The 18,106-nt window shown below is 41.5% G+C and overlaps 1 protein-coding gene across 1 annotated transcript; it reads left to right on the forward strand.

The window, feature by feature from the left end:
• Window positions 1–4,174: 4,174 nt before the first annotated feature.
• CHRD (chordin) lies at window positions 4,175–14,598 on the forward strand. Its single transcript, XM_053459714.1, has 23 exons — window positions 4,175–4,576; window positions 6,068–6,171; window positions 6,966–7,092; window positions 7,351–7,485; window positions 7,786–7,903; window positions 8,086–8,182; window positions 8,264–8,405; window positions 8,674–8,808; window positions 9,017–9,093; window positions 9,527–9,674; window positions 9,783–9,889; window positions 10,037–10,153; window positions 10,330–10,486; window positions 10,726–10,967; window positions 11,361–11,474; window positions 11,694–11,906; window positions 12,094–12,187; window positions 12,432–12,488; window positions 12,588–12,691; window positions 12,817–12,919; window positions 13,203–13,357; window positions 13,699–13,789; window positions 13,918–14,598. Exons 1-23 carry the CDS (start codon window positions 4,447–4,449, stop codon window positions 13,980–13,982), a joined length of 2,832 nt encoding a protein of 943 aa, XP_053315689.1. The 5' UTR covers window positions 4,175–4,446; the 3' UTR covers window positions 13,983–14,598.
• The last annotated feature ends 3,508 nt before the right edge of the window (window positions 14,599–18,106 follow it).

Here is an 18,106-nt window from a genome sequence, read left to right on the forward strand (position 1 = left end):
TTAGTTGTGTTAAATTTATTTGGTGCTGTACCAATTTAATGGAATCCTTGCCTCATTAAATCAGACTCCCCGTTAATTACTCTAGCTTTGAATGCTTATAGATAAATCAACCTGTTAAGTGAAGCATACGCTCCGTCCCCTTGATACCCCACAATCTGCATTCTCAAAGAAACTGCTTCCTCCACCTGCAAGATCTGAGAGTCCCTGTGGGTGAGCTTTCCTGAAATCAAGCCATCTTCAATAAGCAGTCTCCCCCTCCATCCTAATAGACTGTGAGCCCACAAGAACAGAAGCTTCTTCTTCATCTGTACCAGTATCTCTTATGTGCGTTCTTATTACTGTCATTTGTAATATAACTGGTGATTTTGTATTTTCCCTCATTGTATAGCATGATGGTGCTATATAAATAAATGTAATAATAATAATAATATAAATGGGCTAGAAAATAGATGTCTATCTAGGGGGACCGGTGAAGAGAGGATCTTACAGTACCATGGGATGTGGAAGCTTTATAATAATAAAGGAACAATGACTCCTTCCCTTGATGGGATCTGTATGTCAACCTACTGCCTACTGCTACTACTTCTTAGATTTTAAGGAGCAGGTAGCGCCATTCCTAATGTTTCATACCCTGATAAAAATGTCTGTAGACTATTGTACTCATATGACTGCACTTATTATACCTTTCATTTTATTATATTAAAGTATAGAAAACCCAGACACTCCATATTCTAGCATATGGATAAAAATTCAAAATGTCCAAATAAAAAAAAAAATATTATGTATATTCAGACTTTTATAGAAATTCTGGTTAGGACAAAAACCTTTTCTACTTGCATTATTAATACAAACATAATATTAACACATTTTGAGTATAACATTGTTGAACTGTGTATATGTAATTATCTGTGATTATGCAGCTCAGTTGGGGACCTATTGATTGACTCTCTAATGGAATAGAAGATCAAGTGTGTATAGGTATCACTTCCTGATAACTAGACAAATATTCTTTTTTTTAACAGCACCTCCATCGAGTAAACAGGAACAGTGAAAAGTGAATCAGTAAAGCTTGGACTCTGAGTGAATACACATATAATTAATAGGTGAAATTAAATACAAGGACACCAATTAGCAATATGCATTAGATACAATGTACTTTTTTAATTTCACACCAATGGGAAGCATTAGTTACTCCGCAGATCCCAAACTGTACCTTATACAATATTTCTTTTAAGCTGTTAATGGAAAATAACAAAATAGCAACAAAAGAAATGGAAATGACAAAGTTGTTTGACCAGCTAAAGGCTGCCAGTTGACTATGAGAAATGTTGGTAAAAATGGGGGTTTTGTAACTTGGGGTTTCTAGGGCTGCTTCTCCAAGTCAAATTATTAAATCGCCCCAATATATCTTTGTTAAAAAGTGTGAGTGTATCGTTACATTTGTGTGCCTTCGTTGTGTTACAAATGCTGTGTATAACAGAACTATGAATAAATGGCTAGTATGGCCAACTGATTGTCAATATCCGATTTATGTTAAAACCAAGCAATTCAAGCAATTCTTGCCAATGGTAAGAGTCTGCATGTTGTCTGTGACAGTGAGTTTAATCTGGGCTCAGTTTTTTGAAGACAGAATGGAGCCTGAGTTGAGTCTGAAAACAAATACATTTTATTGGGATAACAGATTGTAGATTAGATAGTAGATTAGAAAGCAGTATGAGCTGAATGTGTGGACCCGGTAGTTGGACACTGAGCCTTGCACTCAGAGGTTTAGCAGAAGAGGTTCATGTGAAGCACTACCTAGCAGAGAAAAACTTAAACATTAGCTACAACCTTGAAATAAAGTTGTATCTTGATTAATGCATCATGTATAATTAGAACGAGGTGATTGAAGCTTAAAATGTAATTTATTATACAGCTAGAACACTTACTGGGTCACCAATGACATTGGTGGCCTTACTAAACATGGCGTTAGAAGAAATGTGCTTGGTGCCATTAGACACACATCTTTAACAGAAAGTCTTGGCTGATCAATGGTCAATATAAGAGAAAGTATGGAACCTTAAGTGTGTGTAGCCATTTCTATTAATAAATATCATGTATTAAGCAAAAAGGAATAACTGTACCCAAACTGATCTTTGTTGTGCACCAGGCATATCCTACCGGCACAAGAACAATAAAACAGGGCTTTCCTCTTTGAATGGTCCAATCTACAAAAGGGTGTCTAGTCTGTATGCACATGAGAACATTAGTTTGAAAGCATAGGTTTCAAAATGTTTGTGTCATTGTGTCAATGTTGATTGGCATAATTAGGTGCGAACACACGAAAGTATCCCTTTGTGTCAATGTGATTTGTAATGTCTGGCGAGACATGGATCATTGTAGAAGTTCTAATGTATAATGTACTATAACTTTGTTGCAATATGTGTGTAAAAGTGTGCTAGATACTGCACTGATAAATTTTCGTCATATATTGATTTTCTGATGAAATTATATCCACCAATAAAATATTTAAATGATTCAATTCATTTTGAAGTTGCTTCATGCAATAAAATTGGAATTATATATACATTTTTTTCATCACATATTACATTTGTCTGAATTTGGTCTGAAAAGCATAAATATCTGGAAAAAACACAAAGGCAGTTTTTGAAACAATGAGAAGTAATAATAATAATAATATCCGCCGTGCTCTAGTCATGGTAAAATAGTGCTTATATTTAATGGAAGCATAGAATGTACAATATTTGGGGGTATTAGAGGTAACTGTAGTTTTGGGGACTCTTGGCACAAAATGAACTGAGTGAAAGTGTGAGGAGAGGGGTTATCAGAGGCAGTTACATGGAATAAGAGGGTGATTAAAAAGATAAGATCATTGATAAGACCAATCGTAGAGTGTTGACATGTGAATCTATTGAAGTGCTTCTATAAAGCCCTTTCATGGATAATGATTACATTGTTTAATGGATGAGGTAGTATTAGAGGCATTATATTTATTTCCTATATGTGCTGAACCATGGGTTTTGTAAGCATATCACAAATAATAAAAAATGACTATACAAAGAAGAGCTCAAATGAATTGATACTGAGCAGTATGTGTTATGGTGTTGATGAATTATAATGATTAATAGGCAGGATTACATTATAGAGTGCAACCACTGTGATCTAGCTGGAGATATAATGACTGGTACATTGGCAGGTATATATTACATATAACTGGACTACAAGAGCTAACCAGCCCCGAAGCATTAGAGAGCCTGCTGGAAAAGGCTTATTTTCAACAATGAGTAATTCAGATGATTGAACCAAGTTTATTTGCAGCATTTAATAAAGATGGACGTTATGTAAGAAGATACGGTGGATAATTTCATATGAAAAGCATGAATATATCTAAATCTCTCTCTTGTCCTTTTTTTAGTTTTTTCACTCTCTCTCTGTATATATATATATATATATATATATATATATTCTCTCATACTGCTCCCCATTTTTTCATCCCCCTTTTTTCTTCCCCTTTATACCCCATCCATCCCTCCATCTTTTCTCCTCTGACAATAACTTTCTCCTTCTCTCCTGCTCTTCTTCTCTGAGCTCATAACTTTTCCAGTCTCCCTGTGAGTGATCATCACCTCCCCTCCACATTCTTTCTCCCAGCAATACTTTTTTTTTTCATCTGGACTCCCCATTGATTCATTTTCTTTGGCACCCCTACTTTTTTATTTCTCTTGGTGGATCACCCCTCTTTTCGATCTGTTCATCCTCTCCCCCACCTCTTCCTCTTTCTGTATCACTCTCCCCTCTCTGCTCATCCTCTCCCCTCTCTCTTGGGTGGGTCCAGGCTGAGTCAGGATGCTGTGTCTAAAGTGTGGCTGGTTGGGGGGGAGTCTATAGTTCCCGCTGCTCCCCGCTGGGCTATTCAATGCTGTTAACAGACACTTTCTTCGGGCAGAGACCCCGCTGAGCGACTCATCAACTCTCTGAGTGACTGCAATATACTTCGGGAAGATTGGAGAGGGGGCCAGGGGTGGAGGGGGGGGTGGCTTTGTTTACTCATTGTGCCCCCGCCTTTAAATTCAGCGCTTGTCCCACTCAGCCATCAGAAGACACTTCGGACACAGAAGGAACTGTCCCTTTCTGGACACTGGTGACCTGCTAGAAAGGAGAGACGCCTAGAAAGAGTAACTGAGAGACAGCTGCCTGCAGTGACTGGGGATCGGAGAGAGTGACCCCCACGGGCTGCTGGCATAGTTTACGGGGCAGGGGACCACTGAGACTGTGTCACTGGCACATGGAGAGCGGACCTGAGTGACAGCCATACACTGAGTGCGATCCCAGACCGGGGCTCAGGATCAGTGACAGCCGGACAGGACCGCGGTGAAAGCCTACATAGCGTTAGCAGATTGGGGATCCGAGGTGTGTCTGCGAGCTGCTGCCGGGTACCGGGAGATCATGGATGTGTCCGGTGTCCCTTTGCTCCTCATGGTGGCTCTCTGGATACTGGGGGCAGAAGCATCTCGTCCCAAAAGCCTTCTTCCCATCCAACCCGAGCAGGAGCCCTTACCGTCCAAAGCCCAAACAGGTGAGCGTTACCCGGGTTTCAACGTCATTGCTGCTGTAACGTTGTGTGGTTCTCCAGGGGTTATGGGGGCTTTGGGTGCTCAGGTAGTTGTGGGATCCTCTCTGCCAATGGGGTGGGGTGGGGTGTCTAGTTCTGCAGATGAAGAGTGAGTACAGTTTCATGTGATGAGTGAGAATTTTACAGGTGTTTGTAATGGGGTCCAGTGAGTGTGAGTGTGGGGGGGTGATGAGAGTGTTGGGGGGGCTCTTATAGTTGGGGTTTTTTTTATGATGCAGGGTTCTTATAATTAGGGGCTCTTAAAATTGATGATTGTGAGAGGGGAATTTATTGTATGTTGGAGAGTGTGGAGTGGGCTCTGTCTTCCGCAGGTGAGTTGTAGGTGAGTGAGAGGGGGATGCTGGGGCCTGTTCTGGATCCTTGCGAGCTCCAGCTCCAGGGCTGCTGTTAGCCGTGGCGAGGGGTCAGGCTGTTTCTGGGGGCCGAATGAGAGGCAGACATGTAATTCGAATGTAGCTGAGCTTGGAGCAGACTCGGGGAATGTGCTGTCACAGTAATCGCTCCCATAGGAAGACATTTGCTTATTAGTTGCTATGAGGGAATGTTTATGTAACTCAGCCCATTACACAGAGCTCTTCAGCTGCCAGAACTCCGCTCAGCCGCGTCCCAGACGGATATTCCAGGTTCTGACACAGATCTGCGATCGCACACTTGCTGGGCATGCAGGGGTGCTTGACCCGGGCACATCGCCCTGGCACTCACGCCATAGTCCCGCATGGACATTGCATGTCTCTACATGTTTATTTTTTTACAGGTCTATTCACTAAAAGGAGAGTTGGTGAGAGAGCTGCGGTTTCAACTCTCTCATGTCACAAGGAGGCGAACACTAGAAAGTTTCTACAGCACCAAAGGCTGAGCTGGCCCCGTACAATGCATAATTCAATGGGTGAGGAAAACTCACTAGTTTAACTATGCATTATACAGGGCCAGCCAAGCTCTTTCTGCAGCAGAAGCTCACTGGATTCAGTGAAGAGCTGCAGCGTGCTTGCGCTGCGTGCTCCTGTACCTGTCGAGCTGCATGGCGCTGCAGGGGTTAGCAGATCTTTACATGTTTTTGTTGGATACGGTCGTTTTTTTTGTCTGTTATGGTACCTCAGAGGCAGCCTCTGGCTTCCACGGCTTCCCCTCACACACCCCGAAGCTCTGCCAGGAATCAGCATAGTGCAGAGCGGCCAACAGCTGCACCAACCTCAGTGTAATGTCTTCCAGAAGGGAGAAGAGGCAGCTTACACGTGTGCTGTCCGTGGGGCCATCGGCAGGAACATTCCACTGTTTCCATGGTGATAGCACCAAGATTTTGCCCCAGAACTGCCCGTTATAGACACGTTTCATTATATGTTCTCACGTGGATGAGATGTTAAGTAGTCTGTGCTGTAAGTCATTGTGTGTCATACTTTGTGGGACTCAACCTTGTGCCCTTTTGTTTTTCTTCAGGTTGTACGTTCGGAGGGAGGTTTTATTCCTTGGAGGATTCATGGCATCCAGATCTAGGAGAACCATTTGGAGTCATGCACTGTGTGCTGTGCTACTGTGAAGCGGTAAGAAGGGGCAATAAAAGAGTTATTGAGAGGGCCGGCAGATAAGTGGGAGCGAAGTGGTAGAGGGAAATTAAACATGTAAGGCATAAAAGGCTATCCTGAATCTTAGATGAGACCAAGGACCGATTAAGGCTTGAACGAGGGAAATCGAGCAGACTAGATGGGCTGAATTGTTCTTATCTGCTGTCAAATTCTATGTGTCTGTGATTATGGGGAGTGGTAGATGCCTGGAATCACCTTCTAGTGGAAGTGGTGGCCACAAACACTGTTAAGAAGTTCAACTTAAAGGATCAGGTGATGAGCAGGTGAAGGTAGCTGTAAATACACTGGAATAGATGCATTTCAAGTGATTGGGGGCGCGCAATGCATTGACAAGCGAGGAAGCAGTAGGGAGAAGGCAGCCTTTGGGTGAATAATCACTCATTACAATATGCATAATGAATTAGCTGGACAGTAGAAACAGACAGTAATGTGTAAAGGAAGTTTTTGTTTTGTGTATCGGAGGCCTTTGTGTGGAATATTGTGCTGCCTGTTAGTAGTAATTAGTGAGTGCTAATAGGGAGATTCACTCAGGCATTATCAGCTTATTATCCCCTTGTCAAGTATGGGCTGTTGGGAGCGGAAGCTTTTCATTCAAGACCTGCTGGGTGGGCATGCAAATTGACAGCACTCTTTCTCTCTTGTTTCCTTCACCCCTTTCTATTATCATCCCGGTGCTCCCTCGCTGTTATACACAATGCACAATTCTATGTCACCCCGGTAAAGGCAATTCTTCTTTTTTTTTGTTCATGCAGCAGAGAAGCCGTCGGGGAAAGCCATCGGGGAAAGTCACCTGCAAAAACATCAAACACGACTGCCCTGCTCCCTCTTGTACTAATCCCATCCTACTTCCTGGACACTGCTGCAAGACGTGCCCTAAGGGTAAGCGCTGCCTGCAACCTAAACATGCTTCTGTCCCAAGTTCTATGGCGTTTTCAAATACTTTCCTGCCCCTGGTTTCCTCTTGTGATCCAGCCTTGTGCCACATAAGCTTCCAACACAATTTGCTTTGTGTTTCCGTGGAACCATACGTGCGGATGTGTCTCTTTTCTTTTTGCACTCTAACTAATTCTGTTGTAAAGCAATACAGCATATGATGGCGCTATATAAATAATAATAATAATAATTCTTTTGATGCAGTTCCTTCTCCATCTCCCGTGAAGAAAGAATTCATTTTTGATGGGTATGAGTATTTTCAAGAAAAGGATGATGACCTTTATAATGATCGCTCTTATCTGAGCTCAGATGATGTCACAGCCGAACACAGTCGAACAGGTAACAAAAACTTTACCATATCAATTTCCATAGACATTTATCTGGTCATGCAGGTAGAACTGCATTGTGTTTAACGGTTCACCAGATACATTGCTTATATATCAAACTTTACACATGTATGTATAATAGATGCTTCCAATGTACTACACATGCATATTAAGTTATTATTGGAAACATCTTTTGATGCAGATTTTGTTCATTAGTTGTGGATTTAGGGGGGCCACGAGCCAAATCCTTGGAATATATGAAGTGGTATGTGTAATGAGAAATCTATATTAATCTTTTCTTCTTCTTCTACAGAGTATGTGGCCCTGCTTACAGCCCCGAGCAATGTGTGGCCCCCTGTAACCAGCGGTGTTGCCAAAGCCAGATTCAACCTGCAGCGTTCTAACTTGCTTTTCTCCATCACTTACAAATGGTAAGCAGCCTTTTTTCCATTCTCTTCTGTATAGTTCTTTATTTTTGCACCCTGATACACTTTATCTCCCTTTACTTGCCCCCTTTTTCTATGATCCCGTTTTTAATCCATTTTTTCTTTCGCAGTTCAATATACCCTCCTGTTGATTTCTCTCTGACTTTGTTCTGTTCCTCTTTCTGTAGGCTTGAAAGACTGTCACGTGTTCGCTTCTCTGATGCTGAAGGCAATGTGTTGTTTGAGCACCCAGTACACAGAATGGGATCCCCACAGAGCGACACGGTAAGAAAATATTCCATCACCCCTCCACACTCCCTCTATCATTTATTTCTCTCGTCTTCTAACGATGCACTTTTTCCATAGATCTGCGGGATGTGGCGATCTGTCCCCCGTTCGTCTCTGCGTCTACTTCGAATGGGTCACATTGTGGTTTCATTAGTGACAACAACTCTTTCTGAACCTGAAATTTCTGGCAAGATTGTTCGCCACAAAGCTTTGTTTTCAGGTAAGGAACTACCCTAAGCTTAAAGAAAATCAAAGCAATTGCTCAAGTCATTCAGGAAAATACCAACTATAAATTAGTGTGAAAAATAAACCAAGAAGTACAGACTCACTACACTTAGTGAGAGTTAGAGATTGAGTAAGAGATGAAAATACTTCTAGAGCAGTTGGAGACAAGTGTGTAAAGATGTAAACTGAAATAAAAATGTTCCAGACTAGATGTGGATAATATATGAATATGGAGATATGACCTTTTTTTGTGTCCCCAGCAGAATCTTTCAGTGCCCTCCTAACACCAGAAGTTCCTGACATGGCAGGGGGTGGTGGACTTGCCATGCTGACGTTAAGTGATGTAGATGACAATCTGCACTTTATCCTTATGCTCCGAGGACTGCAAGGAGAACAAGGTGAGACTTTAAACAAAATCATATCATTACACAAGCAATAAAGGGAATCAGGTTTATATTTGGTAAGGGCAGGATAGGTGTGGGAAATATTAATGTGAATATTGCATTTTTTGGGGATGGGTGAGCGATAGGAGCAAAATAACAGTATATATTAGTATGAATAAATCTGAAAATGTGGGCAATCAGTGATGATTTCTTCCTCTTACAGACAGGATTCCGATACTTGTACAAATCCTGCATCAGAACCATGTGATTCGCGAACTCCATGCCAACATGACAGCTCAGGTAAGTCATTAATAACTCGTATGGCTTGCATGTTTGTTGCTTTTCTTTATATCCTTCATTCATTAGTTTATTGCTACTCTGCTCACTTCTTGGTATTATTCCGCCGTCCCACCCGCCATCTGTTATCACGGTTTCCCTTTTTCCCCCTCCTCTCTTGCGTGATTACAGTTTTTCCCATGCATAGTTTCCTTTCTTGTGCTAGATTTCCACTGTATTGCCAAGGTGCCTGTTTCATTATTGTTCTGCTTAATTTATAAAATTCCAGCACACTCTGCAGAGCAGTACATTGTCTTTCAGTATCTCAAGTACTAAACTTTACTCTGTTTTCTATTTCCCAATATGTATTTGTACTGCTGCCATATCCCTCCGTTGCTCTCATGCCATTTTCTAGCGCTCACTGTTATTGTCTTATTATTCTTGTGCACCACAACAGGACTTAGACTTCGCTGAGGTCTTGCCAGACCTGTCCAGCCGAGAGATGATGTGGTTGGCTCACGGAAAGCTTGAGATTGCTGTGCAGGCAGAGGGAAAGATCGGACAGCGCTTATCAGGTTCCATCACAGTCCGTAAATCGTGTGACAGTACGTATCATCTTTAAAAACATAAAGATTGTGTTGGGGGGGATTACTGGTTAAGAATGACCGTTGGCTTTTACTAAATAAATGTGTGTGTCTCCTTTTTAATTACAGCACTGCAGAGTGTGTTATCGGGTGGTGATGCTCTGAACCCAACCAAAACTGGAGCTGTTGGTTCTGGGACTGTTACACTCCATGAGAATGGGACATTGGAATATCAGGTATGCTTTGTGTGAAAAGTCCACGTGTGACCTGTGTCTGCTGCTGGGGGCTCCGGGTGCTTTTGAGTCATTTTCTGTGAATACATGTTGCATGTCTACTTTGTGCTGTCCGCTGAGACCCATCATAATATATTCTATTTTTTATAGATCCAGGTTGCTGGTGTCATGAGTACGGTGACCGCAGTCACTTTGGAGACTAAGCCCCGCCGAAAGACCAAACGCAATGTTCTGTATGATTTGACCAAAGACTATCATGATGGCAAGGTAAGAGAGGACTGCAAGTGTGTGATATAGACAGCAACTAAAGCATAGGAACAAAATGACCAGTGGTCTAGAACACATTTTATATGAAAAGTGAGAGGTACATAACTGGTACATAACTGGTACCATGGGAAACCAAACATACTTGCTAAATTAACGTATTTGTATTTCCACCCTAGGTATGGGGACTCTGGGTAGATGCTAATGCCCGTGACCTTCACATGCTACTTCAAAGTGAACTGTTTTTCAACGTGGCAACAAATGATTACCCAGAAGGAGAACTAAGAGGACAGATAACTCCTCTGCCATACAGTGGCTTGTGGGCCCGATATGAGAGTACGTATAGTAATCTTCATTGTACTGACATTTTATCTATTCCATTTCCTTCCCTTTCTCTCAATTCCCCATTTTTGATTGCTGTATGATTCTAGAAGTTCTTGCTTTGTGTAACTCAGAATGCGACTTTTTTTTTTCCTTTGGAGCACTACACCTTTCTGTCTGTTTATGAGCAAACTCTATCTCAGTGTAGGCCTCTTGTTACCGTTAACTGACACTTGTTTTTATTATGTATTCAGAACTCCCGGTTCCACTGGCTGGACAGTTTGTGTCGCCCCCTCTCCGAACTGGATCTGCAGGTCATGCATGGGTGTCTCTGGATGAGCATTGCCACCTGCACTATCAGATTGTAGTGACGGGTCTGGGACGTGCCGAGGATGCTGCTCTGAATGCACATCTGCATGGCTTTGCTGAACTGGGAGAGGTCAGCGAGAGCTCCCAGGGACACAAGAGGCTGCTGAAGGGCTTCTATGGTTCAGAGGTAAGAGAAAGGAGAGATGCTATGAGAAGGGGTTACAAGGGCCTTCCTCCCTATATAACTGGGGTAGTAAAGCTCTCATGATATTTAACAGAATCAGCTCCTGGCAGAAGTAGTTAAAGTCAATCCAGCAAAAGAATTGAAGGAATGCTTGGATAAACACCAACCGTGTTGGTTATATTTAGTATACATTTTGCAGTTAAGATTTGCTTATGCTAATGTATGCCTACTTCAGAATTAAATTATATAACTTTGCCCGGTAATTGAAAATATCTTAGATTTCTTGACTTATAAAATTTACCAACATATTATGCTAAATATCATTGCATAACATATATTTTTGTAGTCTGGAGATAATAATTTTTTATTTCTCATCTCTCTCGCTGTCCCTTTTAGGCCCAGGGTAGTGTTAAGGACCTTGATTTGGAACTGTTTGGTCATCTGAACCGAGGAACCGCATTTATCCAAGTGAGCACCAAGCTGAACCCAAGAGGAGAGATTCGGGGTCGGGTAAGTAACATACAGTGTATATAATGGATGTTTACTGTCATAACTTTCAAGCTTATAAATGATCACACAGTCATAAATGACTTATAAATGTCATAATAGTACATGAACAATTCAATCTATAGCAGTGAATCCTGCACATAAGCACATTTCTCAGGTATCTACCTCTATAATGTTAATTGAGTGGCACGCGGTTAATTTGATTATTCTCTTTCTGAACAGGTACACATCCCTAACACGTGTGAGTCTGGTGGAGTGTCTTTGTCTCCAGATGAATCCGAGTACGAGTATGAGCTATACGAGGAGGGTCGCCAGAAAGACCCTGAAGACCTACGGAAGGACCCTAGAGCTTGCTATTTTGAAGGTCAACTGAGGGCTCACGGTTCTCGATGGGCACCGGATTACGACAGGAAGTGCTCTGTGTGCAGCTGTCAGGTGAGCAGAGGCCAACTAAAAGAGGGGAAATGGGAGTTTACGTTGTGATTATGGGATAAGAGAAACAAAATGAAGTATAAATAGCTAAAGCATGTGCCTCAGTGTTAAATTGATTGGGAAATATCTGCATGCAACAAATGACCAGTCCCAACTCATTTCACTTACATTTTGTATCTGTTCCCCACAGAAACGCACTGTGATCTGTGACCCTATTATATGCCAACCTCTGAATTGCTCCCAGCCTGTCCACTTGTCTGACCAGTGCTGCCCAGTGTGTGAGGGTAAGTGTTCTGATGGAATCCATGATACTGTTTTAACCTTAGCCGTGTTAATTTAAGAAGAATCAATCATATAGTCAAACAAAAATGGAGCAAACCTTTATTAATGCAAATGACCTTATCTGGGGTCTTTTAGCATAATTACAAGCTCACAATCAAAAACTGATAAATAAATTAACATTGTATAACCTCAGTAAAGGTTTGGCATTGCGTCTAACACCGTTGTAATGTTTTGTTGTTTCAACAGAAAGGAAAGAGAGCAAAGAATTGAAGAAACCCGAAAGGACCCGAGTAGCAAATGAGGGTAGGTACCTCAAAACAACGCAATTTTGTCTAAAAATAGTTATTGAAAACATCACCTTTCCGTCATTACCATAATAATAATTTGTATTCTTTCTCCCAGGCTGTTATTTTGATGGTGACCGATCATGGAAAGCAGCTGGCACACGTTGGCATCCTGTGGTTCCTCCTTTTGGACTGATTAAATGTGCAATCTGTACTTGCAAGGTAAGTCCTCCACCCAGTATACAAACTGATTTATTTGCAATATATATATATATATATATATATATATATATATATATATATCAGAATTTTCAATAATTTTCAATTTTCCCTTGTTTGTCTATCAGGGCTCCACTGGCGAAGTGCATTGTGAGAAGGTAACCTGCCCAAGGCTCACCTGTGCCAACCCTATCCGTGCTAACCCATCTGACTGCTGCAAACAATGCCCAGGTGAGAGAAGAAAACAGGAATAGATTAAAATGCATTGGTAGCATAAAATTTATAGATGAGTTACATTAGAAAAAATAGGTGATACAGCTGGATAGAGAGACAGCTACAGTGGGTGTAGAGGAGAGGGTGGGGGATTTGGGGGTGATGTGCAAGGTTCCTTGCAGCATAGCTTTCTTTGGTGGGAAAGGGTTACAGCCATATGATCTGATTTCTCAGTTTGTCTGGAAATCTGAATGTGTTTACAAATGTATTAAAGCAAGTCTTTATATTTTGCCCCTCACAGTGGAAGAACGGAGCCCACTGGAATTATCAGATAGCATGCAATCAGATGGTCCTCGGTCATGCAAATTTGGACGTCATTGGTACCCAAACAATGAGAGGTGGCATCCAACTGTGCCCCCTTTTGGAGAGATGAAGTGCATCACATGTGCTTGTGTGGTAAGTAGAATGTTTGAGAAAGAAAGATCAGGAAAGGGATAGGTTTAAGACATAAGGATGGGATACATATCTGTTGAAAAGAATAAGGGTCACAAATCATATCAGGGAGGAGCATGAGAGAACGAGCAGTGAAAAGACCACAGAGAGGGGAGGAAGGGGATGGGGAATCTGGAATGGAGGGAGGAGAATGTGAGGATAATATAGTCAATGGGTGACAATGTGAAAGGAGATAAAAGGAAAATATGTGGCACGTGGTCTTGAGGAGCAGAACAGCTGCCTTTGCAGGGGATGCTGGAATCAGGAATGAGGCATGATGTGTATATCTATATATATGTCCACAGGATGGTGTCACTCAGTGTCAAAGACAGGAATGCACAGCTGCTTCATGTACTACTGGAAAGCGTGACAACAAGTGCTGCCCCAAGTGCAAAGGTGAGTGTCACATTGTTTTAATGTTTATATGAATCGCTGTTTGCTGTGCTGCATATTTTTATTGTCAGAAATATCTTGTATGGCGCTTTACATTCCATAGCTCAATAATTAATTTGTCCCTCCCACAGATGCAAGTCAAGATGAGGAAGACAAGGTGAAATCAGAAGAGCCAAGAAGTACATGGAGTTATTAGCCTTATGGACAAGAGAGACAGGAGGACTGAAAATTCATGCCCACACTGACACACCTGGGTGCTCTCTCAATAGTTTTGTCCCATGCTGTGATGCCATAGCTCTAGTGTCTCCTGTTTTATTTTCTTGGACACTGTGAGGACGTAGGATCCAATGGAACCAAAATGACATGACTCCTGTGAGTCCATCTTTCAAAACTCTCAGCCCGCTCTGATAGAAGCTGCTCCCAATCGAGGCTTACCAGGATTTCAAGGATAAAAATCTGCTTTGCTGAGATAATCAGCAGGATCACTGAAACAGCATGCGGGGCTGTAATATGCTGAGCAGATGTGGATGTAATGACCTGCTCTGCAGGTCAGGATGAAAATTTTTAAGTGACAGACAATTGCATTGTGACTGTGGAGAAGGCGGTGTGTGTGCACATGTGTTTCTTTATATAGTTAGTGTGGGTGTTATATAATAAGCGTATGAACACACACACATCTCTCCAGTCCCCGTGCACACTTTGGGGAAACTTGTCTTGTACTATTTATGATGTTTTTTTAGTGGGTACCACCACTACATTAATTATTAAGGATGGTCGTATTTATTGAATGAAAATAAACTACAGAAAAAATATTCCACTTTTTTATGATTTTGAGTTTATTTGATAGGGTATGAAGAAGAGTCATATTTTTTTAAGTTAATAGGGACACAAGAGTGTGAAAAAAGCAGGTTACTGATATACCTCCAGATATGGTAAACACGTTTCGTTTAAAACTCAGGATACATTACTGGCACCAAAATTATGTTGTACATCGTTACCTCCGGTAACCAACAGGTATCTCTGCAGTTTTTATGCAACTACAAATCCTATGATGCTTTGACAGCTGAAGGCCCAATAAGAATTGTTTTTCCACAACAGCTGAAAAGCTACCAGATGGCAAACCCACTGTACAATATGAAATGCAGAGTATGCATATCGGAGCACACAAGTCTCATCTTATACAAAACTATACAACAAAAAAGTGTATAAAGTACATATACATTGTACAAATACAACATGAAAGATCAAAACATCTGCTACGCATAATTCAGAAGACACTGTGCACACATATAACTTTTCACATAATTGCAGTTTATAGAACACTTTTAATTTAGGAGATTCCATATAAGATTAAAGGCACATGTGTGTTGGGTCTGTCTGTGTATGCAGGTGTGTAACACTTCTTCCCTTGGGCCATCTCTGATTACATTCAGATGTACCCAGCTGAAGGCCATGGTATAACTTTGCAGATGGTATCCCCAAAGCTGGGTCCAGTGGAATTCAGTAGCCTACAACTTATTAAGATAGTTATGTTTTGTTAGAAGCTCTACTTTTCTTTGAGACTGAATAGTTGTATTACCGGTACTTTGTGTCAAAGTGGCATGAAGCAATTGTAAGACCATGGAGTTTTCTGATTGCTACAGTTATTTATTCTAGTAGGACAATGGGTATATGATATGTTTTGAATGGTCTGTTTTCTCATACAAACACAATTAATATCAAAATTGGCACCAATGAGCTCAGGGTTCTTTTCTCTCTAGTCTTGACAGCAGTGAGGGGATATCTAGTTCAGGTTCTGCATTTAGACAATACACCAAAAGTATGACCAAAAGTATGTGGACACTTGACCATAATACCTATATGACCTTGTTGGACATCACATTCTAAAACCATGTCCATTTAAATGGAATTGGTTCCTATTTTGTAGCCATAACTCCCCTCTTTTGTGAAGGTTTCCATAATATTTTGGAATGTTTCTGTGGGAATTTGTTCCCATTCAAAACAGCATTTGTGAGGTCAGGCACTGATATTGAACAAGAAGATCTGGCTTGTGATCTGCATTCCAATTCATCCCAAAGGTGTTCATTGGGGTTAAGGTCAGGGATCTGTGCAGGCCACTGGAATTCCTTCACAAAAACTTGTAAAACCATGTCTTTAGGGACCTTGCTTTGTGCAGGGACACAGTCATGCTGGAACAGGAAAGGTTATTCCCCAAACTGGTGCCACAAAGTTGGAAGCATACAATTGTCTAAAATGTGTGTTGCATGCCATGACGTTAACATTACCATTCAACATTATCCTGAAACAAAGGGGCCAAGCCAAAACCCGGGAAAGCAGCCCAAGACACTTATCCTTCCTCCGTTGTCAAAATGTGTTGGTATGTCCTTTTCAGCATACCAAGACATTTCGGACAACGCTCTGCTTCCAAGTTTGTGGGACGAGATTAGGGAAGGCCCTTTTCTATTCCAGCATGACTGTGCCCCAGTGTACAAAGCAGGGTCCATAAACACATGGTTGGGGTGTGGAAGAACTTGACTGGTCCGCACAGGGCCCTGACCTCAACCTCATCGAACACCTTTGGGAAGAAATGAAACGGAGATTGCGAGCCAGACCATCTCGTCCAACATCAGTATCTCACAAATGCTCTGTTGGATGAATGGGCACAAATTCCCACAGAAATGCTCCAAAATCTTGTGGAAAGCCTTCCCAGAAGAGTAGAAGCTGTTATAACTGCAAAGAGGGGCCAACTACATATTAATAACTATGAATGTGGAATGCAATGTCATAAAAATCTCTGTTGGTATAATGGTCAGATGTCCCAATACTTTTGTCCTTATAGTGCATAAATAATATATATACAGACAGGTATACAAGTTTGCAGTTTAAGATATGATGGTAAAAGTACAAACAAAAAAACATTCTCCCGATTATCCACATGTCCTAATGATCCCTGTTTAGGACGGACAAATCCCTCTGTGCTTCTTCCCTAGCCCAATGTGCTTCTTTTCTAGGAGTATATGTTGGCTATTCGTGTTCTATAGTTATGAAAGTCATTTCAGCATCAGTGATTATCTCAGACAATAAGGGCATGTTGGCTCCATGTGCCTTCATAATATATTAGTGAGATCCAGAATAATGTATAATTAACGGGGAAATTAAAAATGTATGTGAACATTTGACTATACCATGAAAGACTGCATTTAAGGCGATACTCCAGCTATCATATGCATTTTAATGCATATAACAGCTGCCACCTTTAAAGTGACAGGTTGTTTTTGCATGGAAATGCATTTATTCATGAGAATTCACACCTTATGCATGCACTCTCATTTCCCTCCCCCGCAGCTATTTACATTGCAGGAAATTATTATCTTTTATTTATATAAAAGATAACAACAATTTACGCAGCGCTTAATACAATACATATGTTAAAGGGGTATGACAAGACGAGAATTGACAGACTAAGACAAACCGATACATTAGGTGGAGAGAGCCCTGCTCGCAAGCTTACAATCTTGAGGGAATGGGGTGACAAACATAAGGCATAGAGAAAGGGTGAGAGGTTGTGTTGTGGTTGTATTGATGACAAGGAAGTTGTAGCAGCTAAGATGGTGCGGCTTCTCTGAAGAAGTGGGTTTTCAGATGTTTCTTGAATGTCGGGAGGGAGGGTGAATGCTGAAGGTTCAGTGGGAGTAGATTCTAGAGATATGGGGCAGCCCGAGTGAAATTTTTTAGCAAATGTTTGCAAGTTTGCTTGGGCTTCAGTTGTTGTCAGGAAGATGGAGGCTTGTATTGCAGGCTTTGAGGGCATTTAGCAAAAGTTTGCAAGTTTGCAAAATGCATTTTGCTGAATACTTCTCCTGAAAGGGAGTGGGCATGCGCCCTTACTCATTGTCAACTAGCTCCAGCGCTGACTTGAGCGAAAGTTCGACAGCGTCTAACAAGTCTTACATGTATGTAGTTTTGATATACCGTATATTGCATGTACCGTACTTTCATACCAATTTTATGTAGTACCAGAGTCTGCCACTAGAGGGGGCATAAAGACTATATATAAATGACTGCAGCACAACCTGATCATCCAAAAATGCAAGGTCTGTAATGACATAATGATGTAACCTCACACTCATTAATTTATCAAAAGTGCCTATAGCCAATGATGCATTCTGTCCTAGGCCTAGGCTGGCAGGTCCAGGGGGCCAGGCTTGGGGTCAATAAACTGATTGGGTGTCTAGACTCCGAAGTGGACTGGTTACCCAGGACTGGTTGCTGGCTGGTTGAAAAAGTCAGAGATCTCATTTGTTACAGGCTCTGAGGAGG

The sequence above is a fragment of the Spea bombifrons genome, chromosome 3 (assembly GCF_027358695.1).
Source record: "Spea bombifrons isolate aSpeBom1 chromosome 3, aSpeBom1.2.pri, whole genome shotgun sequence".
Classification (NCBI taxonomy): domain Eukaryota; kingdom Metazoa; phylum Chordata; class Amphibia; order Anura; family Pelobatidae; genus Spea; species Spea bombifrons.

Excerpts from the sequence above, each read along its gene's own strand:
- CHRD (XM_053459714.1), top strand. The coding sequence starts at position 4,447 with ATGGATGTGTCCGGTGTCCCTTTGCTCCTCATGGTGGCTCTCTGGATA. Across the intron at positions 8,406-8,673 it reads CCACAAAGCTTTGTTTTCAG|AATCTTTCAGTGCCCTCCTA; the intron begins GTAAGGAACTAC and ends TGTCCCCAGCAG. Across the intron at positions 12,489-12,587 it reads GACCCGAGTAGCAAATGAGG|GCTGTTATTTTGATGGTGAC; the intron begins GTAGGTACCTCA and ends TCTTTCTCCCAG.